The sequence below is a fragment of the Rhipicephalus sanguineus genome, unplaced genomic scaffold, assembly GCF_013339695.2.
Source record: "Rhipicephalus sanguineus isolate Rsan-2018 unplaced genomic scaffold, BIME_Rsan_1.4 Seq558, whole genome shotgun sequence".
Taxonomy (NCBI): domain Eukaryota; kingdom Metazoa; phylum Arthropoda; class Arachnida; order Ixodida; family Ixodidae; genus Rhipicephalus; species Rhipicephalus sanguineus.
In genome coordinates, this window is record NW_023615509.1 from 73,289 (window position 1) to 100,001 (window position 26,713).

At 43.9% G+C, this 26,713-nt stretch overlaps 1 protein-coding gene, 1 long non-coding RNA gene and 1 pseudogene across 2 annotated transcripts; 1 reads left to right on the plus strand and 2 right to left on the minus strand.

Annotated features, from left to right (window-relative positions):
- Positions 1-2,656: 2,656 nt before the first annotated feature.
- Positions 2,657-3,975, minus strand: LOC119377730 (vacuolar protein sorting-associated protein 29). The gene has a single exon (XM_037647077.2). The coding sequence runs from the start codon at positions 3,810-3,812 to the stop codon at positions 3,264-3,266; it is 549 nt and encodes a 182-aa protein (XP_037503005.1). The 5' UTR covers positions 3,813-3,975; the 3' UTR covers positions 2,657-3,263.
- Positions 3,976-4,519: 544 nt separating this feature from the next.
- Positions 4,520-22,036, plus strand: LOC119377727 (inositol polyphosphate 5-phosphatase K-like; annotated as a pseudogene).
- LOC119377729 (uncharacterized) lies at positions 22,037-25,995 on the minus strand. Its single transcript, XR_005180856.2, has 5 exons — positions 25,880-25,995; positions 25,198-25,363; positions 23,130-23,281; positions 22,207-22,310; positions 22,037-22,144 (listed from the first exon to the last, which is right to left on the minus strand). It is a non-coding gene; the product is annotated as an uncharacterized LOC119377729 (long non-coding RNA).
- Between the last annotated feature and the right edge of the window lie 718 nt (positions 25,996-26,713).

A 26,713-nucleotide genomic window follows, 5' to 3' on the forward strand; every position in this document is an offset into this window, starting at 1 on the left:
GCCGCAGGTCCGGGTTCTCAATGTCCTTGAAGACACCTTTGATGGCACGGTCGACGTCTTGGCCGAAGGACACGCCTATGACAACCAATGCGATAGACACAAACAGAACCACCACCACAGTGAAAATGTTCACAATGAAGTCGGGAATGATTGGCGGTGGACGTTTGTCTTGGACCGTCATCACGGTATGCTGTCGGTCACGGACGCTTCCTCTATGTCCAAACTGTGCATGGCGGCGTTGTTACTTGAACCACAGCCTTGAACTGAAAGGTGCACTTATTGGTTCAAGGCGGTACCGGCAAGCTTAGGCGCTGCAGCAGATCACGTGGCTGGGCCACGTGCACGCGTCCATTTTGACCGATATTCTCTGCTGCCAGATTTTGCACTGCTGAGAGTTCGATGGCTGAATTTTACGTGGTACGATCACAGAACCACGACTAGGGAGGTTAATTGCGGCAGCATTGCGACTAGTTTTGCTTATTGAGTTTCGAAGGAGAAAATGTATCACGTATAAAAGACGAAGATAGATACAGCCGCCATCACGCGCGATGTTCTCGCGTGTGCTCGGTGGACCCCGTGGAACCGGATGGGCGCAGAATGATCTCGTCACGAAGCACTTGAGTACCGGCAGTCTCTCTTGCAGGTATTGTTATCATCAGCAGACGCCTTCTCCTCGTAACGCAAACGTAATTGTGCGCATTTGCATATGCATCATTGCGTTTATCCGACACTTTTTTTTCGCTTCGCGTCAGAGGCAGCAATGTTGAAGGACGCCACCCCTTATCCCCCCCCAACCCCCCCCCCCCAAAAAAAAATAATAAGCTATATATAGACACACAGGCGCTGCCACTAAGTCGAGGTTAATTGTGCTGAGAAGCTCAAAGCAGTACCACAGACCTCTAATCTTTTCTTATTTCTCTGTTCAAATACGTCGTTTTTTTGCTTTTTTCCATGGAAGAAGGTGTACGATAACTTCTCTTAACTATTTAAACTTAGAAATGTTTGGCAACTGCTGATCTGTTTGTAGCTCAAATATTCCTTTGCCCATACTGCAAAACTGCATGGATGATGGCTGCAGCATACAGGCTGCTGTCAGATGCTTTAGAAGTGTTCAAGCTAGTGGTGGTGGTAGGGGGGCGCCGGTTTATACCAAGACGTCACTTCTCATCTTTTAGAGTTGGCACTGGTCTCCGATTCCGTTCTAGAATAACTTAGCAGCCTGTATTTAAAATTTTCTTGTAGTGGTGAAATTCGTGTGGCAGGCAAGTCTCATGTAGTTTTCCATATTACAGCAGAGGAAAACATATGCATAGGTGCTGAAAATTCAGCAAGCTTCCTAGCCTGGTGTGAATTTAACCTACTGTAGTACTTCGGGTGAGTCTGCTGAATCCTGTATAAAATGCAAGCAGCCCCCACTTTTTCGCTAAGTGAAGGCTATGGTAAAGGCTGAAGTTTGGTGTGTTAACATTTTACTGCTTCACTATCAAAACGGCCGTAGTTGTTGTGTACAGTGGTATCCTTGACAACTTCGCTTTAGTTTCTTCAGTTGCATTAAGATTTTCAAGCAACCACTGTACGGCAACTTCAATGTTTTCCCATTTACAGTGATAAGTTTGTATGTGCACTTTCCTGACTACTGCATTCACAATTACATCACTGTGGGCTGTTTAGTGAGTACCCCAGGGGCGTAGCCAGAAATTTTTTTCGGGGGCGGTTCAACCATACTTTGTGTGTTCGTGCGTGCGTTTGTATGTGCGCGTGTAATATACGCAAGCAAAACTGAAAAATTTCAGGGGGGGGAGGTTGAACCCCCCCCCAACCCCCCCTGGAGTACCCCATCAATGTCGTTCTAATGATAGAAGTAAAATGTTTTCTCACTCCATTTTCAATGTGAAATATTGTCAACTTGTCCAAGGCAACATCGTGCCAAAAGCAGCATTAACTCACAAGGCAGCGGTTGCGGTACTTGCTACAGTGCACAGAATTAAAAAAGCAGCACTGAAGTGAAAGTAGCGAAATGAAGCCGTTGTTGGGAATTGTCAGAAAGGAGTGAGTGAAAAGCAAGTTGTGGTTCTACGATTCTGATCCTTCACGCTGCACAATTTTCTCAAAATGACATCATCAAGACAGTGCAAGATTCCTGCATTGAGATGCAGCTTATTCCTCTCATCATGTTGCACTGTTAAACCAAATTCCTACATTATTCTGCTCATACTGTGCATCACTTGCAGTGCTTTCTAGCAATAGCATTCTATAGGCATGCAGTTAGGTATGCAAGTACAGCTGGCACTGCCACTTATACAAACGCCACACAGTTAACTTTCAATCGGGATCAAGCCAAATCAGGATTGGCTTGCTTGTGCAAGATGTAGGAGGGAGTGAATCACGATTTGTTAATTTGATCCTGATTGAAAGTGCCGTGTGACATTCTTGCATCATATTCTGAATGTTCAATGTGGTAACTCACCACCTCTAGATTACTGAAGTCTTTGCAGAGACTGTTTACATTATTCTTTGTTTTCTATGATTTCTTGTAGTGAGCCCTATGCCAAGAGGTTACTCGAGGGATGTCAGTCTGCCACTGTTGATATCCTGAGTAGCGTAATTTAAGCCTGATGGTGCCAAGTAAATGGAGTCAAGGCTTCAGACGAGCAGCTAATAAACTTGAATTTCCTTTATTAAAGCGGAAATCTCAATGTACACACCTAACAAAGTGACAGTGACTGAAGAGAACAGAAGATATAAGAAATCAATGAACATTCACATATATACATACAGAAGCATGAGAAAGAAAATTAAGACTATCGTTGTTGTGCCTAATTATCCATATTGCAGATAGACTGTCAGCTTTAGCATGCCCTACTATTACAATAAAACTGCCCTTTTAAAAAAAAGCTGGCACACCACTGTAAATTAAACAAATGGCTGTTTTTGACGCGTAATATTGTTTCTTTTTTAATCCTTACTGTAAACGCAATTGTAAGCGTGGAGTAAAGCACGAACAAGGTTCTGCCAACTCTTAATTTGGTTGTAGCAGTGCCGCGATCGAGCCAGCAAAAAGTTAAGACCGACTCTTCGAGCACTATCGAAAAACGAGACCGCAGCTGCGTTCGCGCTCATACACACACACACACGCACACTTCTTTTTCTTCCCGTTTTGCCATTTGGTACGGTAGCGCCACCAGGGAACGAGTTGGTTCCAGAGGAAAGTCCATAGGAATGTCGAACGTAACGGCGCAACGTTCAATCGGCGACGAAAAGACTTAGGACTTCTTGTATTCGATCCGTTCCACTTTTACCTCGTCCCCTATCAGCTGGTAGACGTAGGTAACCACGGTGGACGACTGTATGTCCATGAGCACGAAGGACGGGATGACGTTGCTCTCGAGAGCGTTGTAAGCCCCCGTTGCCGATCCCGGGTTGATGTAGAACTTGTTCTCGTGCTCGTACGCCTCGAATCGGTGTGTGTGGCCCGATATGAGCACGTCAACGTCCAGCTGCCTCTGAAGCAGGGCCAGGCTATCCGGATTGCCCCACGGCACCACTTGGTGACCGTGGCACAGACCGATGCGAAACTGGCCCACGGTGACCACCTTCTGCTCGGGGTAGTTGAGGTTCTCGTCGAAGTCGCCTCGCACGACGTGCACGTCGCTCGCCAGCGTCTTCAGGTAGTCGTACGACTCCTTGGTGCACAGGTTTCCCGTGCACAAGATGTGCTGGATGCGGCCGGGCACCAGCAACTTCTTGAACTTGGCTGGCAGGCTGTGGCAGCGATGGGGGACGTGCAAATCGCCCAGTACGAGGACTAGCATGTTGTTTGATGATGCCGGCTGCTGGCACTGCGGAAGGACGCGCCTGGATTTTCGTTACCTTTCGGGATAGTAAATTTTACCCCCGTCGGTGGTCAGCGAACGGCCCAAACACCGCCTCCCTTTCGGATACCACACGATGACGGCAGGTGACGGCTAGAGAGACGGGTCGGGTGCACTCGGCGTTTCTAACTTATCTGCTAGTGCGACAAGGACCTTGCAAGAATAAACGTATGATCAAGTGCACGATGTGTACGACATTAGGGGCGCTTGAGTCGCTACAGGCTCTAAAAGCAGCACACTTCAGTTAGACTTCAGTACTATGTAGCGCACGTAGCGTTTGCAGCGCTGCTAAGTGGTTGTTTTTCCTAGTGAATACATCTTTGAAGCGTAGACACATGCCACTCAGCTTTTATAGGATATTTGCGTGCATAACGCACGCAAATATCCTATAGCCAAACCATTACAAATAAAAAAAATTGTTGAATTATTTTGTGTAGTACTTAAGTCATTTTCAGTGTAAAAATACGATTGTCTTTCGCTGCAACAAACGCCAAGACGCCGCAAGGATTATAAGCATTTTGATTCAAGGACTGCGTAGGCAGTTATTTCTCTAGTAGTGTACTGTCATGTGACGCAGTAGTGACGTCATAATAGTTGTGTTCTGTTTTTATTTTAGTTTCGTTATCGGCCGGGGCTGTCAGCTAGGAAAGGCCGCAGTGACCGTATGCGCCTGGCGCGATGGGCCCCGTTTCTTATGCAGCTGCTGCTGACTTTGTGCGCGTATGTGTCATGCTGGAGAATATTCGTCGCTCGCATTTGCAGCGTTCAACTGCGGACGGGCTGCACAGCGCGCCCCTTGTTGCTTATATGGCAGGCATTGGGACGACGATCCGGAGAACATGAGAAACTTTTCCCGGACGTGACGGAGCTGGGACCGCTCTCTGACCGTCGTCTTGAAGCCCGCACCAATCGAAACCGCATAATCTGCACTCACTAATCTATGCTATTGGCTGGACGGCGATTGCGGAATTCGGTGAGCAAGTGTTCTTGCTGCTTTGGTGTGGTCTTCGAGGACGGAGCCTGTACGGCTTTAAAAAAAGGGGGGGGGGGGGACAAGGAAAAGAAAAGATATCGGACGTGGTGCCACGAGTTTCTGTCGCGTTTTGGGGCGCCGCATCGTAGGTGATAATTCGCAGATACCACGATGGTATCGAGGGAAAAAAAGAGATAGTGACCCTTAGGAGATATATAAGCACGACAAACGGGGGCCGTGGAAAAGTAGCGTGAATAATACATTAAATCCTGCGGCTCCACACACGTAAATCTGTAAACTAGATCTGTAGCTGGATGGCTAGTGCGCCAAAACCTGTTGCTACTAATACTGCTGCATTTTCCGCATACTATGGTGCCGCGCGCGCTAGACCGCGAAACGCTGCGCGCTGCGTGATTTGTCTAGACATATGGCAAGCGGGAGTGTATCGTATTTTTTGCATAGCCTGAAAGACAATTTTGCGCACACGATGCGGGAAGGAGAAAGCTAGCGCGCGCCGCGATAATGTGACCTTGTAGATAGTGTGACATGCGTTGATTGCATAGTTTTTTTTTTTTTTTCAGTCTTCTTCGCCTTCAGTGCCTCTGCATATCAAGGGTGATCAGAACAGCGTCTACCATGGCTCCAGAAAGCGCTCCAGCCAACAAAATGCTCCGAGATTTCCAGTTAGTGACGTTTCATATTGCATTGCATGTTATTTATATTTATTGATATGCACTGTTGATAGTTCGACATAAGGGGGAAACAATGTGCCTATAGTAAAAAATCTAAAGCATGTTCTATTGCGAGCTTCTAAACACTGCATGTGTGTAAATGAAGAATTATGTATTCTTGGCGAAGTTATATTGGCTGTCATGCATTTCTTCCCTTGTAACCTGACATATAAGCTCACAAGACCCAAGTATTTCATTCTTTTAACTCAACATTTTACATACATACAACTTATATGTCGATAAAAAATAAGGGCTGCACTGTACTGTATATGCTGCCACAGTGACTCATGGTAGCACTTGATGTCATATCACGGCAAAATAAATGAGATGGATGAATGAAATAATATAACATAAAGGAGAAAAGCAAATTAAATTTTATGTAAGAGTACGGTCCTTTTATTTGATCTAATATATCTTTTGTCTGGATACTTCGATTCTTGATTGAGATATATGTGATTCACCGACCATTGTCGTAAATCGAGCAGTCGTCGTAAAAGACAGCGATTGTGACATAACATGCCTTCCTGTTTCAATTTGTTTTAGGCTTTATTTTGATAAGCAATTTTTTTTTAAACAATTAGAAATGCCTCATTTTCCTCACCCTGTACGAGTACTTCTGCGAACACCTTTGTGACTGTAGCGCGTATCTACATCTGCAGGGTGTACATCCTGACATGGAATGTAGTCTGTCGAGCACCAATCGCAGACCTCCGCAGTGCCTTGGGCCTAGAGCCTCCCATAATTCCAGAGGCGCTGCCAGACATGTACGCCATTGGGTGAGTCTAGCACAGAATGCCTCTGTGTATTACCATGCCCACCCCCCTCATAGTGATACACTGACATTTTTTACAGCAAAACTGTATATAGATAGGCCAAGCCAAAATTTGTTTGTCCTATGGACACAAAAACTTCTAGCACATATGTGCCACAGAAATCGGGCAACTCACCCGGTCCACTAAAATTGAAGAAGGGAACACACGGGCAACAAACACCAATTAAGATTGCTGGACAGACGTAACCTAGTAATTGAGAAAGACTTCAGCGAACCATTGAAATTAAAAATTAACTATGTGATAAACACCAGGCCCGCATGTTTGAGTATCGCTGGTTAACCATCATGGGTACGGAGTGCTTAGGCACTCCGTTGGAATCTTAAGTACCATGCATTTGCACATATAAAAGGTATCATTGTTTCATGTGCCAAAATGATGATTTACATTATTTTGAAGCACCTTGTAGTGCCTCGTGATAAGGTCTGGTTCTTCTGCAGATTAATTTGACCATCGAGGTTTACTTGATGTGCACCCGACTATGTGCACATAAGGGCTTCGCTGTATATCTGTGATGCAACTAGATCTGATGGCGCACAATGATTTGTAATCACTGCCAATTGTGAGTGATTCCAAAGGCTTAAGAATGAAGTTTTACCAAGGTAGTAAAAATAATACTGCATTATGCCAAAGGCTGAGCGCATAGACGTATCAAAGTTTAGAGTACTCTGGCAGGTGTGAAACAGTGTCACTCAGAACATGTCATAAAACAAAAAGAACAACTAATGCAATGATTTTTTTTTTCACTTTGAAAGCATCAAAGGAAAAGAAAGTTTGACATTTCTATTATCTCTGCACAGCTGGATAATAAAACAAGTCTGCAGAAGCAGGAAGTAATGGTGCTGGAATGTGGGACAACATTCTGTGCACACATGTATGTGTGTGTGTTTATCCACGTAAAATGGACAGGATGTTTCATGAATTTGAACAAAGCTGTGAAAAAGAAAACACAAGTACGAGTTCAACTTAGGCAAACGTGACCAATGGCTTGCCACTTGCAGTTGACTTTGAGTTATTCCTATTCTGATTAGTTACCCAGTTAGTGAAGACTAACTATGAAACATTTTAAATATTCGGTTTAGGAAATAAGTCTGATGGGAAATGTTAATGATCATGCTCAAGAACACGCAGTGATCTATCTGCAATGTTGTCTTTGATGTAGCTCTTTTACAGGGCTCGAATGAAAACCTATCGAATATATAAAAAAAAAAGAAAGTAATAAGTGCCACTCATGTATGTCTAGATTACAGTGCTATCAATTTCATTTACGAAGGATGAGGGCCATATAGCCAATGCAAAAGAGGTAATGGTGCCATATAAGTTCAATGCAGTTCAATGTCATCATTGATAAGGTGGCAATAAAAACAGATTGAAACACACTCTGCTCCTTTGACAATGCTCATACAGGCATCATTGTCTGGAAACGTGGCCGCAAACGCTGCAAACCAGATGTGCAAGCATACATGTGATTCCTTTTTTTTTCTCGATTTGACTAACTTTCTTCAGAGCCCCCTACAAAAACAACAAAATGTCACGGAAACATCACCAGATGTTTCCAGACTCCGCATCCTTTCCTGTCTCTTACGCCCTAAAATAAATATTGCTCTCGGCTAATTAGCCAACTAATTGCGCTCTAACACTAAGTACACTGGGTAATCGAAAAATGATTATGAATGGTGCGCCAATAGTCTCAGCTGCCTAAGATGTGCCACTTGCTTTTTTAACGCTTGCTTCAAGTTACATGAAAGTGTGTGGTAGATGATGATGCCAACGTCAGGCAGATACAGTCTTACAGTTGACAAACTTCCTCGGAAAAAATAAATCCAGGTTCCAGGAAGTGAGTGCAAGACCTCAGCACCTCCTGTCCCAAGCCTTTTTTGAAGAGCCCTGGATTCAAGCCATCAGGAATGCCCTGCACAAGTACAGTTATGTCAAGGCAAGTCTGCGTGCAAGCTGTCCTAACTTCTAGCATTGCCATCCTGCATTGCCATAGTTCAAACATATGCACATACACATATCACCGAAGGTACCCCCAAAGAAATGCTAGACAGGGATAGTGAATGAGGCATAAACTGGCTGATATTTTTCAGGAAATCTCCCTTTCATTTTATTCTCTGAAAACAGTTTAACTGAAATGGTAATATCTTCCAGATTTTACATTCGGGCCACTGTGCCATTAAAGGAGTATTGCGATGTCACACTCGTGATGCTGAGTGCGTTTTGGCTCGTATCTCACAAGAAAACTATGCAAGAGCTGACTAGTTGACTTTTTTTTAATGGCTTGAGACTGTTGACTGAACAGTTTCTCTTCACGAACAGACTGACACACAAAACTGCTGTGAAGAAAATCTCATGTACAGCCTGTGACCTGTGAGACATCAAAATCTAAACACCTGTCGTATCAGCATGCTCACAAAAATGGCGGTCAATTCATAATTAGCGAAGCAACTATTGCACTCTTGATCGTAATCAGTAGGCAAGTAACCATGACAGCCTCTGCACATTTTAAAGTGTGGAGCGCTTGACGCTGCTGGTATTAACACAGTGCAACAGGATGCAGAAGGTGACTTGTTACATCTCAGTGTCAAATGTAAACTAAACCCACAGTTCTTCTAGTAATAGGGAAGACTACCTTTTAATAGATATGCTGTAATTGTAATCTACAGATTTTATAGCTAGTTCAGGCAATGCTTCTATTACTGCTAAAACAAACTCCGACAGTATAGTAGTTTATGTAAGATGACAGCTACAGCACGACCCAAAAAAAAGCTTTGGGAATAATGTCTGTTTAAGTGATGTGAATGTGGAAATTGTTTCTTACAGCAACTAATACACCACTGTCCTGTGAGGCTGGGCTTTCTTTTCCAAGTTCTGAATGCATGTTTACGTACATGAGAGATTAGACATATGAGCGTATTTAAACTTTGGCACTCGCCTAAATGCCAGGCATCGGATGATCGAGAACAGTGTTCTCCTCTGATTGGCAGGTAAAGCATGTGCGTCTACAGGGCCTCATCTTGACCATCTTTACCAAGCGCGAGCACCTGATCCAGCTGCGGGGCATTCAGTCTACATACACCCGAACGGGTCTGGGGGTGTCTGGGTGAGACTGGCTGCAGTTTTGCTTTTATTGTATACGTGCAGTGTGGCCTACTGTGTATGTCTTTTTAAGGTCTGGAAGCACCCATTACACAAACTGTTGCGGTCATAGGTGACACGTTCATATTGCTTCTGCTTGCGTTAGTGTCCGATTGCCCAGAAAGTGTGATGTGTGGGTTTGCACGTTCCCTTTAACTGTGGATCACACTGTACACGTGAATGCTCAAAATTTGTTCCAAATTGATGTGCCTTGAAAACTCAGTGGGTAAAACTTGTGAGTTTCAATAATGGTTTCAATATTGATTAATTATGCAAATAGGGAAGAACCTTGGTAATTGGAAATCGCTTAAAAGGAATTGCTGCTTAAATGGAACAAATGCCTCTAATTTAGGTAATTTTGCATTTGGCTGCTGCATCTTTTAAGTGGAACACATTGTTCTGGTCCTATCAGGTTCCCTTTATGAGATTCTACTGCAAATGCACTTGTTTAAGGATCATAAGTGTGCTGTTCATAATTCAAATTTTATGTTGGATACAGCGATTTCTCAGAAAGCGAAACAAACTGATAGCTGAAACTAAAGGGGAATTATTGCTATTTTCTGCGTCTGCAACATGAAATTGTGCGGCTACAGTGTCGCTATCAGCACTCTTGGAAGTGAAAAGAGGGAGAAGCCATAAATTTTTACTACACGGCTTCTACAACTAGTATTAAAAGCATTTTATTAGGACTGGTTGTTCGTACATAATTTAGTGGTACACTAGTTGTACTAAAGTAAAGTGACCACAGAGTGTCTTTCTGTTTTGTCTAAAAGGGCAACAAAGGTGGAGTCACCATACGGCTTTGCGTCTACGGTTGCTCCATTTGTTTCGTCAACAGCCATCTGGCTGCACACGAGAGTGAAACATTCCAACGGATAAATGTGAGTGCTACATTTATCACCAATTACGTTAAGGTATAAATAGTGTGATAAATTGAGAGTATTGCTGTAATCTTCTCAACACAAACATGATTGTTACGTTAAGCACCATGCAGTTTATTATACATGTGGATGCGATGAGCGCTCCCATCGTGCTGAACCTCTGCAAAACGTGCTCATAGTCGTACTAATGTTTGTATCCAAGGAAATAGTAGTAAAGCAAGCACACAAGGCACCTTTTGACACACGAATTGATTCCACCTTTTGTACTTGCAGGAGTATAAACAATAATTGAGAAGCAAAGGTTTTTTGACACCCAGGCAACAAACATTTTGACGCACGAGTAAGTGAATTCTTGTTGTTTTGCATTGTCTAGATAGTAGTGTTTTCGCTTTTGCATTCACTCTTTGGACATGCCCTTTGCAAACAGTTACACGTTTTGGTTCGGGGACCTGAATTTCCGTGTGGACGACTGCACGTTGGAGGAAATGAGGGCTTCTATTGAGAACAACACCTATAGCCAGATGCTGTCGAAAGATCAGGTGAGAAGACCAATGTGGTGACATGTCTGCGGGCTTTTGGTGAAGTCGTGCATTGGTGTTAGATGAGCATGGTCAAGTAGCACTGTCAGTCCGTGTTTCGCCAATACCCTGAGTTCGTGCCTGTCTCGAGTCACTTAGACTTGTGGAAAGCATTGTTTCATCACTATGGCCACAGATGTGTTTTCGTTCGGTCCCTTATGCGCTACTGTATAACTTCTCTGAATGTCTGTGTTTCGCATATGTGTGTTTGCCACATGTGTTAAGCATTGAAGGGGCCCTGCAACACCTCTCTTACTTATCTAAGTAATCACGAATCCCTGTTGCAAAAATTTTTCATATCCGTCAAGTATAAGCATAGTTGAGGCACAATATGAACACTGCACACCATGGGTGGCTGCAGTACCTACAAGACGCTGCACATGGCACCCGAAATTAATCATCTGCTGGAGCGCCATTCATGAAATAAGCCAATACGTGTTGCACCCACTTGCTCCTGCCTGCTGCTTAATTGATGACATCATTGTTGAGGAGAGCTAGCAATTTTTGGTTCTTTGACACAAAATTGTAAATTCGCTGCTGCATGCAGCACAGCAGTATTGGTTTGCATGTTCACCGGAGCATTGTTTACACATCAGCAGCATTTTCTGACAGTATTCAAAAACTTTTGCAGGGCTTCGTCAATTTTGTGCACTACATTAAAGGTAATCGTACGCAGTTAATGGTCAGTCAAAAGAGTATGGTTTCATTAGGATAGTCTACGAGTATAGATATAGTTCAGTTTGTCTGTGCACTGTCAGTTTGGTTCACTCGTAGCAGCTGTAGATGTAATACTGTGTGTTTTGGACCACAGGTTAAGCAACACGTCTTTCTGCATTTTTTTTCCCAGTTGAACCGCGTACGCAGCAAAGGTGAAGCCTTCCACGAGTTCTGCGAAAATGACATTACCTTCGCGCCAACCTACAAGTTCCAGATTGACCGCATCGGCTACAACTTCAGGTACACCGATGCACAAAAAGATATTGCCAAGCATGTAACAGGCAGTTAAAAAAAGAAGATATGATAAGGATTGATGCGAGCTGCTGTGTGCATTTTGATCTTCAGGGCTGGTGACCAGTGGCGTCAACAGATAATAGGAAAGAAGGAAATAACGCCACATAGTGTCGGAGGCCACAGAGCTTAAAAAATTTGTGGTTGCTAGAGCTTTGTCAAGCGCATGTGCAGGTTTGTAAACGTTTTCTCTGAAAAAAGCTTTCTCTCGCTTACGTAGCCAGCGCAAGCCAGCCTGGACTGACAGGATCCTCTATCGCTTCACCAAGAATGCCTACGAGAATGTGACCCTTGATCTAAAGCAGCACCGGTATGTCAGCCACAACCTGTACATCCAGAGTGACCACAAGCCTGTGTCTGCTTTCTTCACTCTGAAGGTACTGCTAGATGTCTAAAAGTTGCTGAACTTTTCTCTCTTTATTGCCATTACGCATAGACGAACTCGAAGGAGTATAAAGTTACTAGAAAAGCTCATCACAGACGCTAGTGACTGAAGTATTTTTAAATGCAATACACCCTGTCAATGAGTGAACTTTTACAAGATTGTGGTGGTAGAGCACCGTTGTATATCTTTAAGTACAGCTTCTCAACGGTGAAGTTGTTTCTTATTTTAACCCTTTCTCAGTCTTAACTTTATACCTGCGGAATCGTTTGTGAAAGAAACATTTGCAAATTATGTTCTTTTTAGAAGTTCTCTACGTAATCGATGGAGTAAGTAAAAACGAGAAATTGCACTGAAAGCAACATAATTTTTTTTATTGGAGAACAGAGATGAAAGGTTATTTGAACATAGAAAAAGTTAGCGTGCCTGCACGGTTTCCACTTGGCTTTTTCTCGCTATATTCACTGTAGTGGAAAATGGTATTGTGAGCACAACACATAACTTAGCTTCATTTTCATCACCTCTACATATCATCATCACTTGTACATATATCACCATCAACGAGATGGCATCGTCATCGTAGCTCAAGCTTGGTTGGAATAACGCAGTTCCTCACATAAGTGGTGGAGGCAGCTCACTTTAATCTTTAATATCTCTACAGTGTTATGGTATTGTAGTGCCATATGTGTATCAAAAATAGAACTACTATGTGCACGGACCTGCTCAGAAAGTCTCAGGCAAGATAAATGAGGACATTTTATCGTGGATGACCTCAGCTAGTGGCATGCAAAATGCGTGGACATGCTGGGTTCATCTGAACCAGCCTACAAGAATGTGACACTTGATCTAAAGCAGCACCAGTATGCCAGCCACGACCTGTACATCCAGGCTGACCACTGGATCTACAGGTTCATCTGAACCAGCATGTCCAGCAAGATAATACTCATCATGCCTGAAATGGAAGCTAGCATGAGTACTTAGTAAACTGCATCTCTTGTCTTACTTGCATTGGGATTTACGGCAATTTATTATCGTGTGACTAAGCCAGAAGGAACAAACATTGTACAGAGCTTTTGTATGTTTCCTCGCGAGTTTGCAGTTGGCTGCAGTATGGAGATTCGTTATATAGCAATGTGTGCTGCAGTTGCTACTTTTATGTGCATCCAGGTGTTTGCCAAGCCTGAGCAGCCAGTCATCTACTTTCTTCCTGTGGGTACCTGGATCATCAATCAGGACAGCTTTGCCTGGTACTACACAAGTGCAGACACCGAACTCAAGTCCTGGGATTGGATCGGCCTCTACAGGGCAAGTAGTACATAGTACACATTATGAAAAGTTCACACCCTTTGGGGTGTATCTTGTGCTCGTACAACCAATTGTAGTCCTTCCTTCTGTGGACCAATCGTCGTCTGTCTTGCTGGCATTTCCTTTCTTAAAAACTCTGCATCTGCTATTCCTTCCAAAATAAATGCATGCGCGACTCGTATCTGCAAAAGTGAGTAATGTATTCTGCACACCATGTCAGAGGTTGTGCTTTTGGCACTGTCTTTGCTTGAGCTATGTCTCTTTGGTTAGACCACTCATCTCTGTTCACTAGGGACAGCAAACAGGGCTTTATTTTACCCAGTTTACAGGAAAGTGGCAGAGTTGCATTCAACTACATTCACTTGCAATGAAGACTCATAGACATTAGTTGGATTTTCATCCAGTTTCGCTGGATTCCACGCTAGATGCAAGGTCTGATGCAACATTAAATATATTGAGGCTGTTTTCAGAGATAGAAGCAGCATCTGTCCATAGTTAAACATGTGATGGATATATCAATTTCAAAAGAAATCGTTGTATTAGGACCCACTGCTTCATAGTTAAAGCCATCTCAAAATGATTTGGTCTGACTTATTAGGAGTAACATCATCATGCGCACTACATGAGTAAATAGTGGAGCCTTGTGTGCAGAGCAAGGATTCTGGCTCAGGGACTTCTTTGTCAGAGGAATGACAAGTTGTTTCTGTTGACATGTTGGCTTCGTGCTAAGCCTTGTTCACCTAGACTGCTGACCAATTCAAGTCTCCATAATTTTCTGGGTCAGTATAGGCACCAGCAGTTTATCTGCTTGCTGCGGCTTTATGTTTATCTCGGTGATCATTGGCTACAGACATAACTGAACCACTCTTTTTAACTTGTGCAGGAAAACTTCAGTAGCCTGGAGGACCACTTGGGCTACGTGTGGGCGTCAACGCGTCCCACGGATGTCTATCCTACCCACTTACGAACACGGCGTAGCCGTTCGCGCTCTTCTCGAGGCAGCCAATCACGACACGCCTCTGCAGCCGCCAGTGCAGCCCCGTGTGCAGCTCCCAGTGGAGCCACTGGTGTGGCCTCTGGCACAGCCACCAACTCGGCTGTAGGCACCCCAAGTGGGGCCTCGCGTCGCACCAAAGGTCGCCAGCCGAAACGGAAAATGCGGCACGCTCCCTCTCTTGGCCACGCAACACAGCGGACGAGCCAGGTGAACTTCAGTGAAACTTTGAGATTCGTCCCTGTCCTTAAGAGGAACCTGCAATGCTTTTTTCAAGTAGTCATGAATGACTTAACTATCGTAGTTTTGCCTCACGAATTGGCTGCTGCAAATATTTTTAGAATCCATTAGGAGCCAGGGATTTGTCGCATGCTTGGAGCACTTTCTCTCTCCTTTCGTCCCAGCGAGCGCACTGAAAGCTACAAGAATGCAAAGGGGGATGACAAAGGGGCAAGAAGCTTTGTCTGTCAGAGTACGTCATGACCTTGAGCACTTTTTCTTTTCTTTGAACGTGTGTGCGGCTAACTTGCCCACACAGCGGCCACAGTAACTATGCGCCTCACAATGTTCAAATCAGCCGGTGGCCAGGTCTTTTGGGTATGTGACGCAATTTATTTGGATTATATGGCATTATTCGTCGAGAAAAGAGCGAGCAATTCCTAGCTGACTTTGAAATTCAATTGTAAATTCCCTGCTGCGAGCTACACTCTAACGTTTGGCACTCATGTTCGTAGGAGCCTTGGACTACCAGTTGGCAGCATTTTGACCACATTCAAAAAGTGTTGCAGGGCCACTTTAAGATATCATAGAACTTCACCTAGTGGCACTGTAGAGATGGTCGCTAGAGGATTTTTTTTCTGTGCTGCTTTGCTGAGCACAGAAATGCAAGATGTATGGCTCACAGCATTTGTCACGGTTGGGGACTGTAAGTAATGTAGCCCTGACTGCTCACTGCTTGGAAAAAAAAATGGGAAGGGGCGACAGCCTGTTGTGAGTACAGTGGAAATAACTAGAGCTGCGAATAGCAAAATTTTGGGTGCGAAGCGAATTCGAATAATAAAGATTGAGTGCGAATCGAATCGAATAATTTCGAATAATTTTCGAATATTTCTCAAACATTTTTCGAATAATTCGAAGTGAAATTACAGAAAAAGTTGCAGAGAATCCCTAAGTATGTTCTTGTGAGATAGCAACATGAAAGTGTTTCTTTTCGCTAGGTTGATGAAGCGCTGGTGGGGTCATATTTCATAGTTTTCTTTCTTATTAAGAATGAGGCAATGTAGAGGCCGAATTATATTTATGTACATGATTTGGTGCAACCAAAGTGTTGCCGACAACACTTTACACGTGATAGGCAGAGATGCCATTTCCTCAGCCTCTCCTTCTCTTTCAACTGCTGTGGAAGGCCAACTGATGTGGCAGACAAGGGTGTGCTCCCTTCAAGTCCGGAGTTCCAAATCTGCCTTGCAGACGTCAATATAAAAACATCTGAAATTTTGGATGCTAAAAAGCTTCGGCGTCCGATTATTTGGACTTCCTGCCCAAATTTCAGGTCCAAAACAGCATTAATTGAGCCCCCAACTCTGCCACATCTTTCATCTCCATATTGGAACCAGCGTTTTCTTGAGTTAATACACTTGCGACCGTAGCGGAGCTTGAAAGGCAGCTTTGCCGCAATACGGTGGTGTGAGGAGGTGAAGCATATTGAAAATCTAGGGACCACTTCTAATCGGACGTTGACTGTCTCTTGCCTAAATTCGACCGTAACGGAGCTGGAAAGGCAGCTTTGCCGCAATACGGGGGTATGATGAGGTGAAGCATATTGAAAATCTAGGGACCACTTCTAATCAGACGTTGACTGTCTCTTGCCTAAGTTCGACCGTAACGGAGCTTGAAAGGCAGCTTTGCCGCAATACGAGAGTGTAATGAGGTGAAGCATATTGAAAATCTGAAGGGGTCACTTTCAACTGGACGTTGACTGTATTTGTCTTTGGGAAGTTCGAATAGTTCGAATAGTAAAATTTCAGTGCGAATCGAATCGAATAGCAAGCCCTATTCGAAAAATATTCGAAATTTCGTATATTCGCACACCCCTAGAAATAACATCTTTTACATTGGGACAAGATACGTAGGTAGCTGATATAATGTTGAACACTTCAGTGTGGCAGTTAAAATGAATGTATCCTAGTTGGTGCTCCAAAAGGAATTCTACACAGCGAGTTGTAATCTGCACTAACAATTCCCGAGGTCTAAGGGCTTCCACTATTCTTGAGAAAAAGTCTGTACTGGACTGTGTGTTCTCTATGCCCCAGGGATGCCTCTATTCTTTTTCTCGTTACCTATCTCCCTGTGCAGGGTGCTTAACGAAACCTCATCTGCTTAGCTGTCACAGTCACTCCACCTTTCTATGCATACTTTCTCTCTGAAACCGCTTTGATTACTAACTGAACCCAATGATATTGAAGGTACTTGGAGTGAATGTTCTCTCTAAAAAGGCCATGGTTATAAACTAGCCAAACCAGGGACACCGAAACGAGAAACAAACTGCCCTAGGCAAACAAAGTTCAAAAGAGACTATACGTAAATCAAACAGCACTGAAAACGATGTGGGTACAAAAAGAAAGACAGCATGAAGCGCTTCTTCTGCCTGTCCTGTTTTCAGTGCTGTCTTGATACTCACGTACCGACTAGCTCACCGTGTGTCATATAATAGAAATAGAGTGTTCTCTTCCCCTCTCTTTGTGTCCTTGTTTGGCTTTGTGCAGTTAATTCTTACTTATCCTGACAAGTTATGTCACATTCGTTCTGCAATTATGTGTGCATTTTACTCTAAAATTTTATTGCATAATGAGCTGTCGTGGTCCATATTGGTTTGTTTTGTTGTATATCATCCTAATTTACATTAATTTACATTTCCGCATATGTTACTGTAACTTTTCTTTTTTTTTTCTCATTTCTTTATATATTTGTACCCCCTTCCTTTTGTTTTCTAATTATTGTATATGCTTTAACGCTTTCTTGCATTACCCACCTTACGCAATGCCTCTCGATTCCAGTCCGAAACTAAATAAATCAATACTCAAGTAAAAGTTTACTTACTTATTAAGAGATGATGCATAATGCAATGAGGAAACGCGGGCGCAAATCAACCACGAAAGAACTTGTCGAGCAGTGCCCGACCATGGACTGCTGTAGCCGTGTTGCATTGTCGGGAGGTGCCCAACAACAGACAGCAAAGGGTTAAATGAATAAATAAATACGCTAGAAAGAACGCAAGAAAGACGTATTGTGGTGTTGCGGATCGCAGGCGACCCCGAGCCCAACTTAGAAGAGCAGCGACCGTTGAGGTCTGCCTCTGCCGTGCCCGCCACGACCCCGCCCGGCGACAGCACTGCCGAACAGTCGAGGCAGGGAAGCGGTGCCACAAAGAAGCGCGGGGAAGCTACGGTCAGCTGGAGGCCTCCGTCGAGCCGGCAGCCGTCCCCACCGCGCGCCTCGCCTAGCGACAGCCTGGCGGAGGGAGCCAGCGTGCGAGCTGACACGCCTCCCGACAATGGCAATGCGACGCCGGTGGAAGGAAAGAGCTACTCAGACCAGGGTGACGATGCCGCCGAGGATCCCGGTCGGCGTCCGTCCGTGGTAGAAGCGGCGGCTCAGGCTTGTCGCACAGACAGCGCCACGGGACAGGACGGCCAGCGGCAAAAGCCGCCGTCGTCCGAGCGCGTCTTCTACAGGGTGCTCTTTGGCGACCAGACGCTGCTGGTGTCGGGCAGGTACCGGCTGGTCTACCTGCGCGGCCAGTCCGACGTGCTCGGCATGAGCGAGCCTTTCAAGGTGAGCGTGGGCCGTAATGCGGAGCTAATTTGGTCTTTGCGAGTGTCTTTTGGCCTAACATCCAACATCTCCGAAGAAAGCGAGACTAGTAGCCACAACCTACTGGAAAACCTGACCTGCACGGATGTCCCCACTCCAGCGTGCATGTTCTAGTTCGTTCCTTCCGCCACTAGGGACAGAACATATGAGCAGAGTGGTGCTAGTCAGCACCTGTTCGCGGATGTCGGCTTCAGCACTTGTGGTGATGTTTGGGGCAGCACATAGTGCTTGTATAGTGTAATTATTACACATAAATGCAAAATAGCTCGAAAATAAAGATATGAGAGTGATTTAGGAACTCTTTGCATGTGAATGGACACCCAAGGACATGTCTACGGCTTTACCGTTAGTCAACCTCTATACAATAAATACTTAACCACACTGAATAGCTTACTGAAGCCTCTCTCTTGCATAGGCAATCACACATATGGCTGCAGTTTGGCACTGAACACGGGTGTTATCACTCCAACACCGTCCAAACAGCCACAGGGTAGCAGATGAGCAGGTCATAGAAGCGACACCAACGCCGAAATGTTGAACGAGATCTGGCACATGTGCTCCCATAGAAGCCCAGCTATCTGTGCAGGTAGAATTCCAGTAGATTGTGCTAGTAGCCTTGTGTTTGCTAAAAAAGATATCTAGCAGGAACTCTGCCATTACGATTATTCACTCATATGGGAATGATGTTTAGTACGTGGATTTGTATGTGGACTTTATTGCCAAGATGGACCGCACTCTATTTTAATCTTATGTATGTTCATGTGCTCATGGTAGGCAATCTTATCTTCAGTCAGCTGGCCTAGACAACTTAGAAGTGCCGTGGTGTCAAGTGCATACTAGGCTAGAGTAGGCAGGCTACATCTGAACAAAGAAAGTCAAACAAGTTCTTGTTTAGTTTGTATCTTTCGTCACCCTTGTTTCCCTGGCCTGGTAAGTCAACCATAGTGTCGTTGGAAATGCCAATGCACTTGTGCTATGGGAGGGTGCATCTGCGCAACTGTTTTGGTGTGTGCAAGAGTGCTGCTTCTATGCCAAGAGCCTGACATGGTGCCTTCTCTTTGATGCTGTTTTAAAATAGTCAGTGCTCCTTGGTGGCCTTAGACACTGTAGTGTTTGCAAGCACTGGCACATTATGCTTATTATAGTATTGCTTTGGAAACTCACTAGCAATTCATTTCATCAGTGAGGTATGTCAGTGTGTGCGCATTGTAGTATGTCATTGAAATACAAGTTTGTATTCTAAGGAATTTTTTTGTTGCCGCTTGCAGTTTCATGTTTACGAGCAAATGAATAATTGTCAAACTTCCCGTTGTTCTCAAGTACCGATTTTGGCCACAGGCCGCCTCGTGTAAGGATTCGCTTCTCTTAATTCTGTTCGTTTCTTATTACCTAATTGTAGTGAGCAGTTAGCAAAGGCTGATACTGGTTGTAATGGCACCCGGCTTCTTTTGTATGTGCCATATCTATGGTAGCTCACTCATATAATGTTCACTGTTGAGCTTGAGGTCCCGGGTTCAGTCTCGGCTGTGGCAGCCACATATTGAGAAACACTCTTGTGCAACGAGTGCATACAATGCGGTTGGCATTAACTCCCTTATTATGGGACACTTTATAGTCAGGTTGTGGTTTTAAAACAGAAAACTCGAGATATAATTTTTAACTCGTACCTGTATTACCACAGACTCTCGAGAATATAATTTTTAACTCGTACCTGTATTACCACAGACTGTCAGTTTAGAACTGTTCTCATTATAGCAGCCCCACTGAAGTCCTGAACTTTTCCTTGTTAGCTTGTACCTTCCTTTCACTTTTTTTTTGTTCTGTTCATGCTGCACTGGCTGTACAGTTCATAAACAATGTTGACATTGAAACTGTACATAAGAGTGAGTACAAATGGTTGCTTGTTTTAGCATGCCTTGCCAAACCACCATAAAGAAACATCCAAGCTCTTTTAAGACACTCATTCACTTGAAGTTCAGCAGGAACTTAGTGCTGTGACTGTAACGCTAGTGAGCATGGAATAACCGCAGTTTCAATTAGTGAAAGTCTATCCTGGCATCGCAGTGCCAAGGAAAGCATGCGTACTAATAAGAGACATCGTGCATTTTTCGAGCTTTGCTGATAGTTTGCGCCACAGGATAAGCCGGGAATGCACTACTGATTGACGTACACAGTTTGCGATGTCATTCCTTGGACTGTGTGAAGATAGTGAGCTTGCCACAGTCCCAGAAACACCATCAGCCATGTATGCACCCCCCCCCCTCAAAGCAAAGTCGCTGGAAAGTCTTGTGAACGCAATAGTGTCTCCGAAAGTGAATACTGCCACAAGTATGTTGCATGAGCAAGGCCCCACGCCAAAGCTGTACACAAGTACAACTGTAACACTGAACATTCGCATGCACATTTCCAAGAGTCCATACCTGCACGTCTTCTTGCTCTTTAGGCTTAAGACTATGTCCTCATTTCTTGTCTCTTTTCTTTTTTCTTCCACAGATTAAGGCAGCTGTCAGCTGAAGACCCTGCATGGGCGGCTGCCGCTCCTGATGTAAATAGGATTATCAATAGACTGATCGCGGTAGAATTAGTGTATGTTAATGTTCACAATTTTCAAATATAATGCGCAGAAAATACCATCTCCACTGGCAATGCCTAGCGGAGGACAAGTCTACCTATAATCGCATATCTCGCGACAACCTGCGCTTCGTGTCTGATTCACGTATAGTATTCTGCAGCAGTCGCACTCTCTCCGATAGAACTATGCGTGGCTATCGTCATGCATGGGAAGGCAGCATATGCATCTTGTTAATAAATACTCGCTCTGCCACATGGAGGTTCGTTACCCCCTTTAAACTTTTCTCGTACGAGTGCCACTCGGTCAGAAAGGTTATATTTTTTTACATCATAGCCATCTACTCCTCATGCTCTGTTAGATTATGCTACCATTATCAATGAGCGGTGTTGGACTTGGAGGCCTTCTGTGAACTGTTGTTTGTATCGACTTGCGCGCACGAGAAATCTTAAATGCGAGCCACAAGCACAACATGTATGTAACGTCGTTGATGTATCGAACGACCAACTTTTTCCGTTTTCACTTTGTCGTTAGTTATAGTTTCGTACTTAGTCGTGGCCCGGAGACCTTGTGATACCAATCCCAACAGTTTTTGTGATATTTATCAAGCTCACTCTGTTGTGCCTTTGAGCACGGATTGCAAGCGTGGCGAAGCAAGCCGCAAGAGTTGGGTTTCCACGGCCGAAAGTACTAAGGAAGCGTAGGGCTTACACTTACTTGTAGGCTGTCTGCTTAATGTATGGATACTTGATCTCTTCGCATTTATTCATTCCACGATGTTTTGGAGGATATGTGTATTCGATGCGGTACAAATGGTTATTTCTCTGCGCGTAGCACGTGCAATATTCCTCTTTCGCAAAGTATTGTTCTTTGTTCAGAAAAATAAAACAAGCAAACCAAAATGTGCGTGCCATTTCATTTAATGACGATGACTAAACAGAAATATGCCGCTGTGTCATATAAAAACCTTGATTTCACGATCTGATGATAATGATGTCTTCTGCTAAAATCTGAAAGAAATGCAAAGTTTGTGGTCAATGCAAAATAGCATGTTGTGAAAAACTGACCTCACCTGGTGTTTTATCGCGTGATCCTCCATATACACACAATGTTGAGATCTGTGCACACTACCATGTAGTCTCCATCAGGACTTAGTCTTACGGAATTTGCATTAACCTGAAAAAAATGTTAAAGCGAAATATTCTTCGGATCCTTCACATCAAGTATCAGTGTCCACAGCCAACTAAACTTTAATGAAAAGAGCTGAACAATTACACTTTGAAGCCACAAAGTGTCGGATTTTGCAAGAACCATTGTTAGGGCATTGAAAAGAATGCACCATTATTGCCTGGCTTGTTTAATCCATTATCTCAAATTTTTCATGCGGGAAGTACTGCATCGTACTTTCTCGAAGTGAATACTATCTAAGTGGCTTGTAGAGTCTAACATGAAGAACTACCGACAAACTTGAAAAGAAATTTTTAGAGCTCTAGAACACTTGCACAAAAGTGTGAAATTTCGTAAGTGCAGAGGCTGGGAAATCCAACACTAAAGTCTATCTCGGGCCTGCTCTGAGTGGCACCATCGTCTCGTCATTGAGCTGATATTGCATAACAAAGTAGTACCAAGTAAGATGATGTTGCTCATATAAGTTTCGCGCACAACTTATGCTTGCACTGCAATCCACAATGATCACTCAAACGTAATGAGCCAATGTACCCTGACATGACGCTTCCTCGTGTGTACTGAAACAAAAACCAATCATTTGTAGTACATATTGCAGTAGTAAATTATCTGGGATGATCTGACAGCAATTTTTGTTCCTTCTAAAGTTTAGAGCACTTGGATGTCCATGCAGTGCAAAACAAAATGTTGGAAATATCATGTTAGATATTGTTCTAAAAGAAGAGCTCTTCAGAGTAGCTTTAGGTCAAAGCTGACTGTTAGCGAAAACCATCTCATCAGAAGTGTTCGGTAAGTGCACAGATATTGTACCTTTCCATCCTTTTTCGTCACGGACACTTGGTCACTACACGAAAGTTTATCAGGCCATGTCAGCTTGGCCACGGGCTTCACCAAAGTTGCCCCCTTTTTTCCAATACTGTACAGCCAGACGGTCCCAGTGTCATCGCCACAGGCCATAACATCTAGAGAAGTGAGTAACAAAAGCCACATTGCTTTGGAAAGAAGTAGAACACCATCTTTTCAAAAATGTGCGAAATTCTGTTATGAGAACAAATTTATAGAGCTATATCGAATGCTGCATAAACAAGCACCATGTATAGTGTTCACGAATTGAAACGCGAAAATTTAGGGCTAAGGATATACTCAAACCTCGATATAACGAACATGGATATAACGAATTATCGGTTATAATGAGGTAAATGAGGAATAGTGTTGTCATAGACACAGTGTTACAAATAATCGTTTATAACAAATTTCCAGATATAACGAAGTTATTTTCGGGGCAGATGTGACTTTGTTATAATGAGGTTTGAGTGTAGCACGTAGTATAGTTTCGACCATCCTCAGTTCTTGTCATACCAACGTAATTGCAACATTGTATTCAGCGGCCAGATTTGTAGTGACCTGGCACGGTTATCTTGAACAATTGTGCACACGAGTTCATACACTGAATTTTTTTATGTCCCATTTCAATCTCCGTGAGCACTCTACATGTGCACACTGAATGATTTCTAGTCGGCAGCAAAATCACCGATGCACCTCACGTCGTTGCAAATCGAAAAAGAAGCCCTCATCATGCCAACTGGTCCGAGGTAGATTTTTGTTTCCGTGATAAGAGCATCAGAAAAGCACACAAGCCAATCCGAATGTGGCATTCCGATTGCTGCCATGCGTAATGCACAGCAACAGTGCGGCAACGCTGCTAGCATTCCAGCACGGCAATAGTGCACATCTCAGATGAGCGGCTGGGCACAATGGGCATATAGTCACACCGGCCAAGGGCTTAACATGAATATTTTCCGTTTGTTGGCGATGGGATTGCACCTGCTAGCGCAATAAAAAGTTTCTCCTTTATGGCCAGTGGTTGTTAGTGCTCGCATTTTGCAAATATGTGGCTTTTCAACAAGCACGCAGTTTAAAACTAGGACTACCACATCTGGGTACATCGCCGACACGTTTTCTTGGGCTTGAGCATCGTCTGCAACAATACTCGACAAAGAAAAAAAGGTCAGTATAATGCAGTAGAACAGGGGCCATCTTGTCATTGTCCTCGCAAGACACTGTGTGCACCAGTAACTTGTAACTTGTGACAACGCAAGTGTATCGTAAACTTGATGTTCTGGCAGAGCAATTCAGACAGCATACTAGTAGGCTGACGGTGAACTACTGCTCTAGCGGACACATGAAATGGTCCATATTGCCTTGACTTGCGTCGAGAGAGAAGTTGCCGAGGCAAACAGTCGGGCTGGATTTCAATGCAGCAATGGACTGTAGCTGTACAGGCTTCTCATGACTAAACATTCGTACAACCTGAACATAGAATAGTGGCAACTAAAAGTTATAACCTAACCTGTTGGTTTTCTAGAAATAGATACACAGACTCTCATAAGCTAAGATGGACGAGACAGCAGACATAACAAATGAAATTATGTAGGAAGTATAGCCCTACGCATTTCATCCTACACTGCATGTCGTGTGTACCCTTCTAGCCCCAGGCACTTCTGCTAAACGATCACAGCGTTGACCACCTCCAAATTTGCCTCATAAATATGATCATCTAGCATGTGCTAGCAAAATAAGTCTTGTGAGGCTGTTCTATCGCATTTAAAATCTACGACAGGCTTTAAAACCATATTATCTAGCAGCATCTTTGTGCTAAAAGATTTGCATATCACAGCCAGTTATCTAAGGTCAGTGATTTGGTGCTTTTTGGCTTTTCTTGCCTTAGTGCCATTAAACGAGCAACTTAACCAATATTGCTTGCTCACAACTGCACTGTATGTCATGATGCGGCATGCAAGTTTGCGGGGTTTCGACGGAAAACAGATTACATCAGTAACTAGTGCAGTAAGCTAGCCAATCTAGAAACTCGCCTCACCGGTGGTGGCTGATGGGTAAAAGTAATCGACCTTGGTGTCGCTCCAGAGAAATGTGCTCCTGTACTCCACTTTCACTTTCTGTAATTTCTGGGAGAACTTTCTGATGGGAGCCACGTGACTGGACAGCTCCCACACCAATTATGCCACTGTTGGAACACTTGCTGACTGTAAAAAAACAATGTGTCACAAATTTTTTGGTAGTCAAACCCTTGTCCATAAAAAAATACATTTTAAAATATACATGTGACCTAGATCAAGCACAATTATAAGTGGGCACCACATTACAGTCACATTGAAAGGGAGAGGAGGTTAAAAGCAGTGGACTCCCTGCGTAGACTACAGGATGTGCATTTATGCGTCGATCTGCTTCAGGTATAGTAATATTATGTTAGGGCAGCTGAATCCTGTACACAGCAAGCCTTATTGTCATTACTCTCAGAAGTGGCACTTAGAAAACTACAGATAACTACACAAGATAAGGATGCTCAAACATCATATAAACACTGGCTGCTCTTTCTAACAGCTAAATATTTTTTGTCTGCTGCAAGCAGAGGCTGTTATTACGGCAATGCAAACCTGCGACCCTCTTAGTACAAGACAAACTTACAAGAGGATTATTTTAAAAAAACTTTCTAACTTTGAGTGCCCGCTTCAGCATGCTCCACAAGGAACGCCACGTACCGATCATGTCATCTTCAACCAGCACCAAGCCGTCGACAACTGGCTCCTTTTCTATGGAAGTTCCATCTTTTCTTGGCAAGCGGAACTCGACGTTTGGCGACCTGTAAACATCACAGAGCCATGCACGGTAACTGCCATAAATTAACCGTTCCTTGACTTTCAATGTGCGTTTCAGAAGTCAGCAGCACTCAGCCTAAGTGTCCCCTAATGTCTAGTGAACGAAGCACATCATTTCAATCGTACCCAATTTGGTCTCACTCGTAGTACATTTCAAAATAACAAAAACGTATACGTAGTAATATCGGAGCCTAAACGGTGAGAGGTATGATGTGTAAATAAGGCCATATGATGTGTAAAATAAGGCCAATTTAAGGGGAGATGCGGGTCGAAAAATGCGAGTTTTCTAAAAAATTATCGATTTTTTGTTTTCACCTGTTTTGTGAAAATTAGTACCTCTACTGTTCTGAAAAATAAAATCAATGTCGAGACTCAACTGGAAATGCTTTAAAATTGCGTCTAAAGAGCACAAGGTGGCTGTCAAAAGGCCGAAATTGTGACATCTTCGAGCACCTTGCCGCTGATAATGCGCCGCCGCTCGCCATTGTCGACCGCATGAGGCGAAGAGCCGAGCCTCACTCTTCAAATAGCGACGGTTTCCCGCGCTGCTGCAGCGCAAGAAATAATAAAGAGAAGCACGCTTTTGCCGCCTTTTTCGAGCGCCGCGACTGGCTTTAAATCACGTGGTACGGATCGGGAGCCGCTGTTGGCCGCTGCGCGTGTGTATGCTGTGAAGCCTACTTGCAGCATCCGTGTCTCGTCGAGCAGCGCAGCTGA

Bases quoted from the DNA above. Each gene is read 5' to 3' on its own strand.
- LOC119377730 (XM_037647077.2), bottom strand. From the start codon at position 3,812: ATGCTAGTCCTCGTACTGGGCGATTTGCACGTCCCCCATCGCTGCCAC.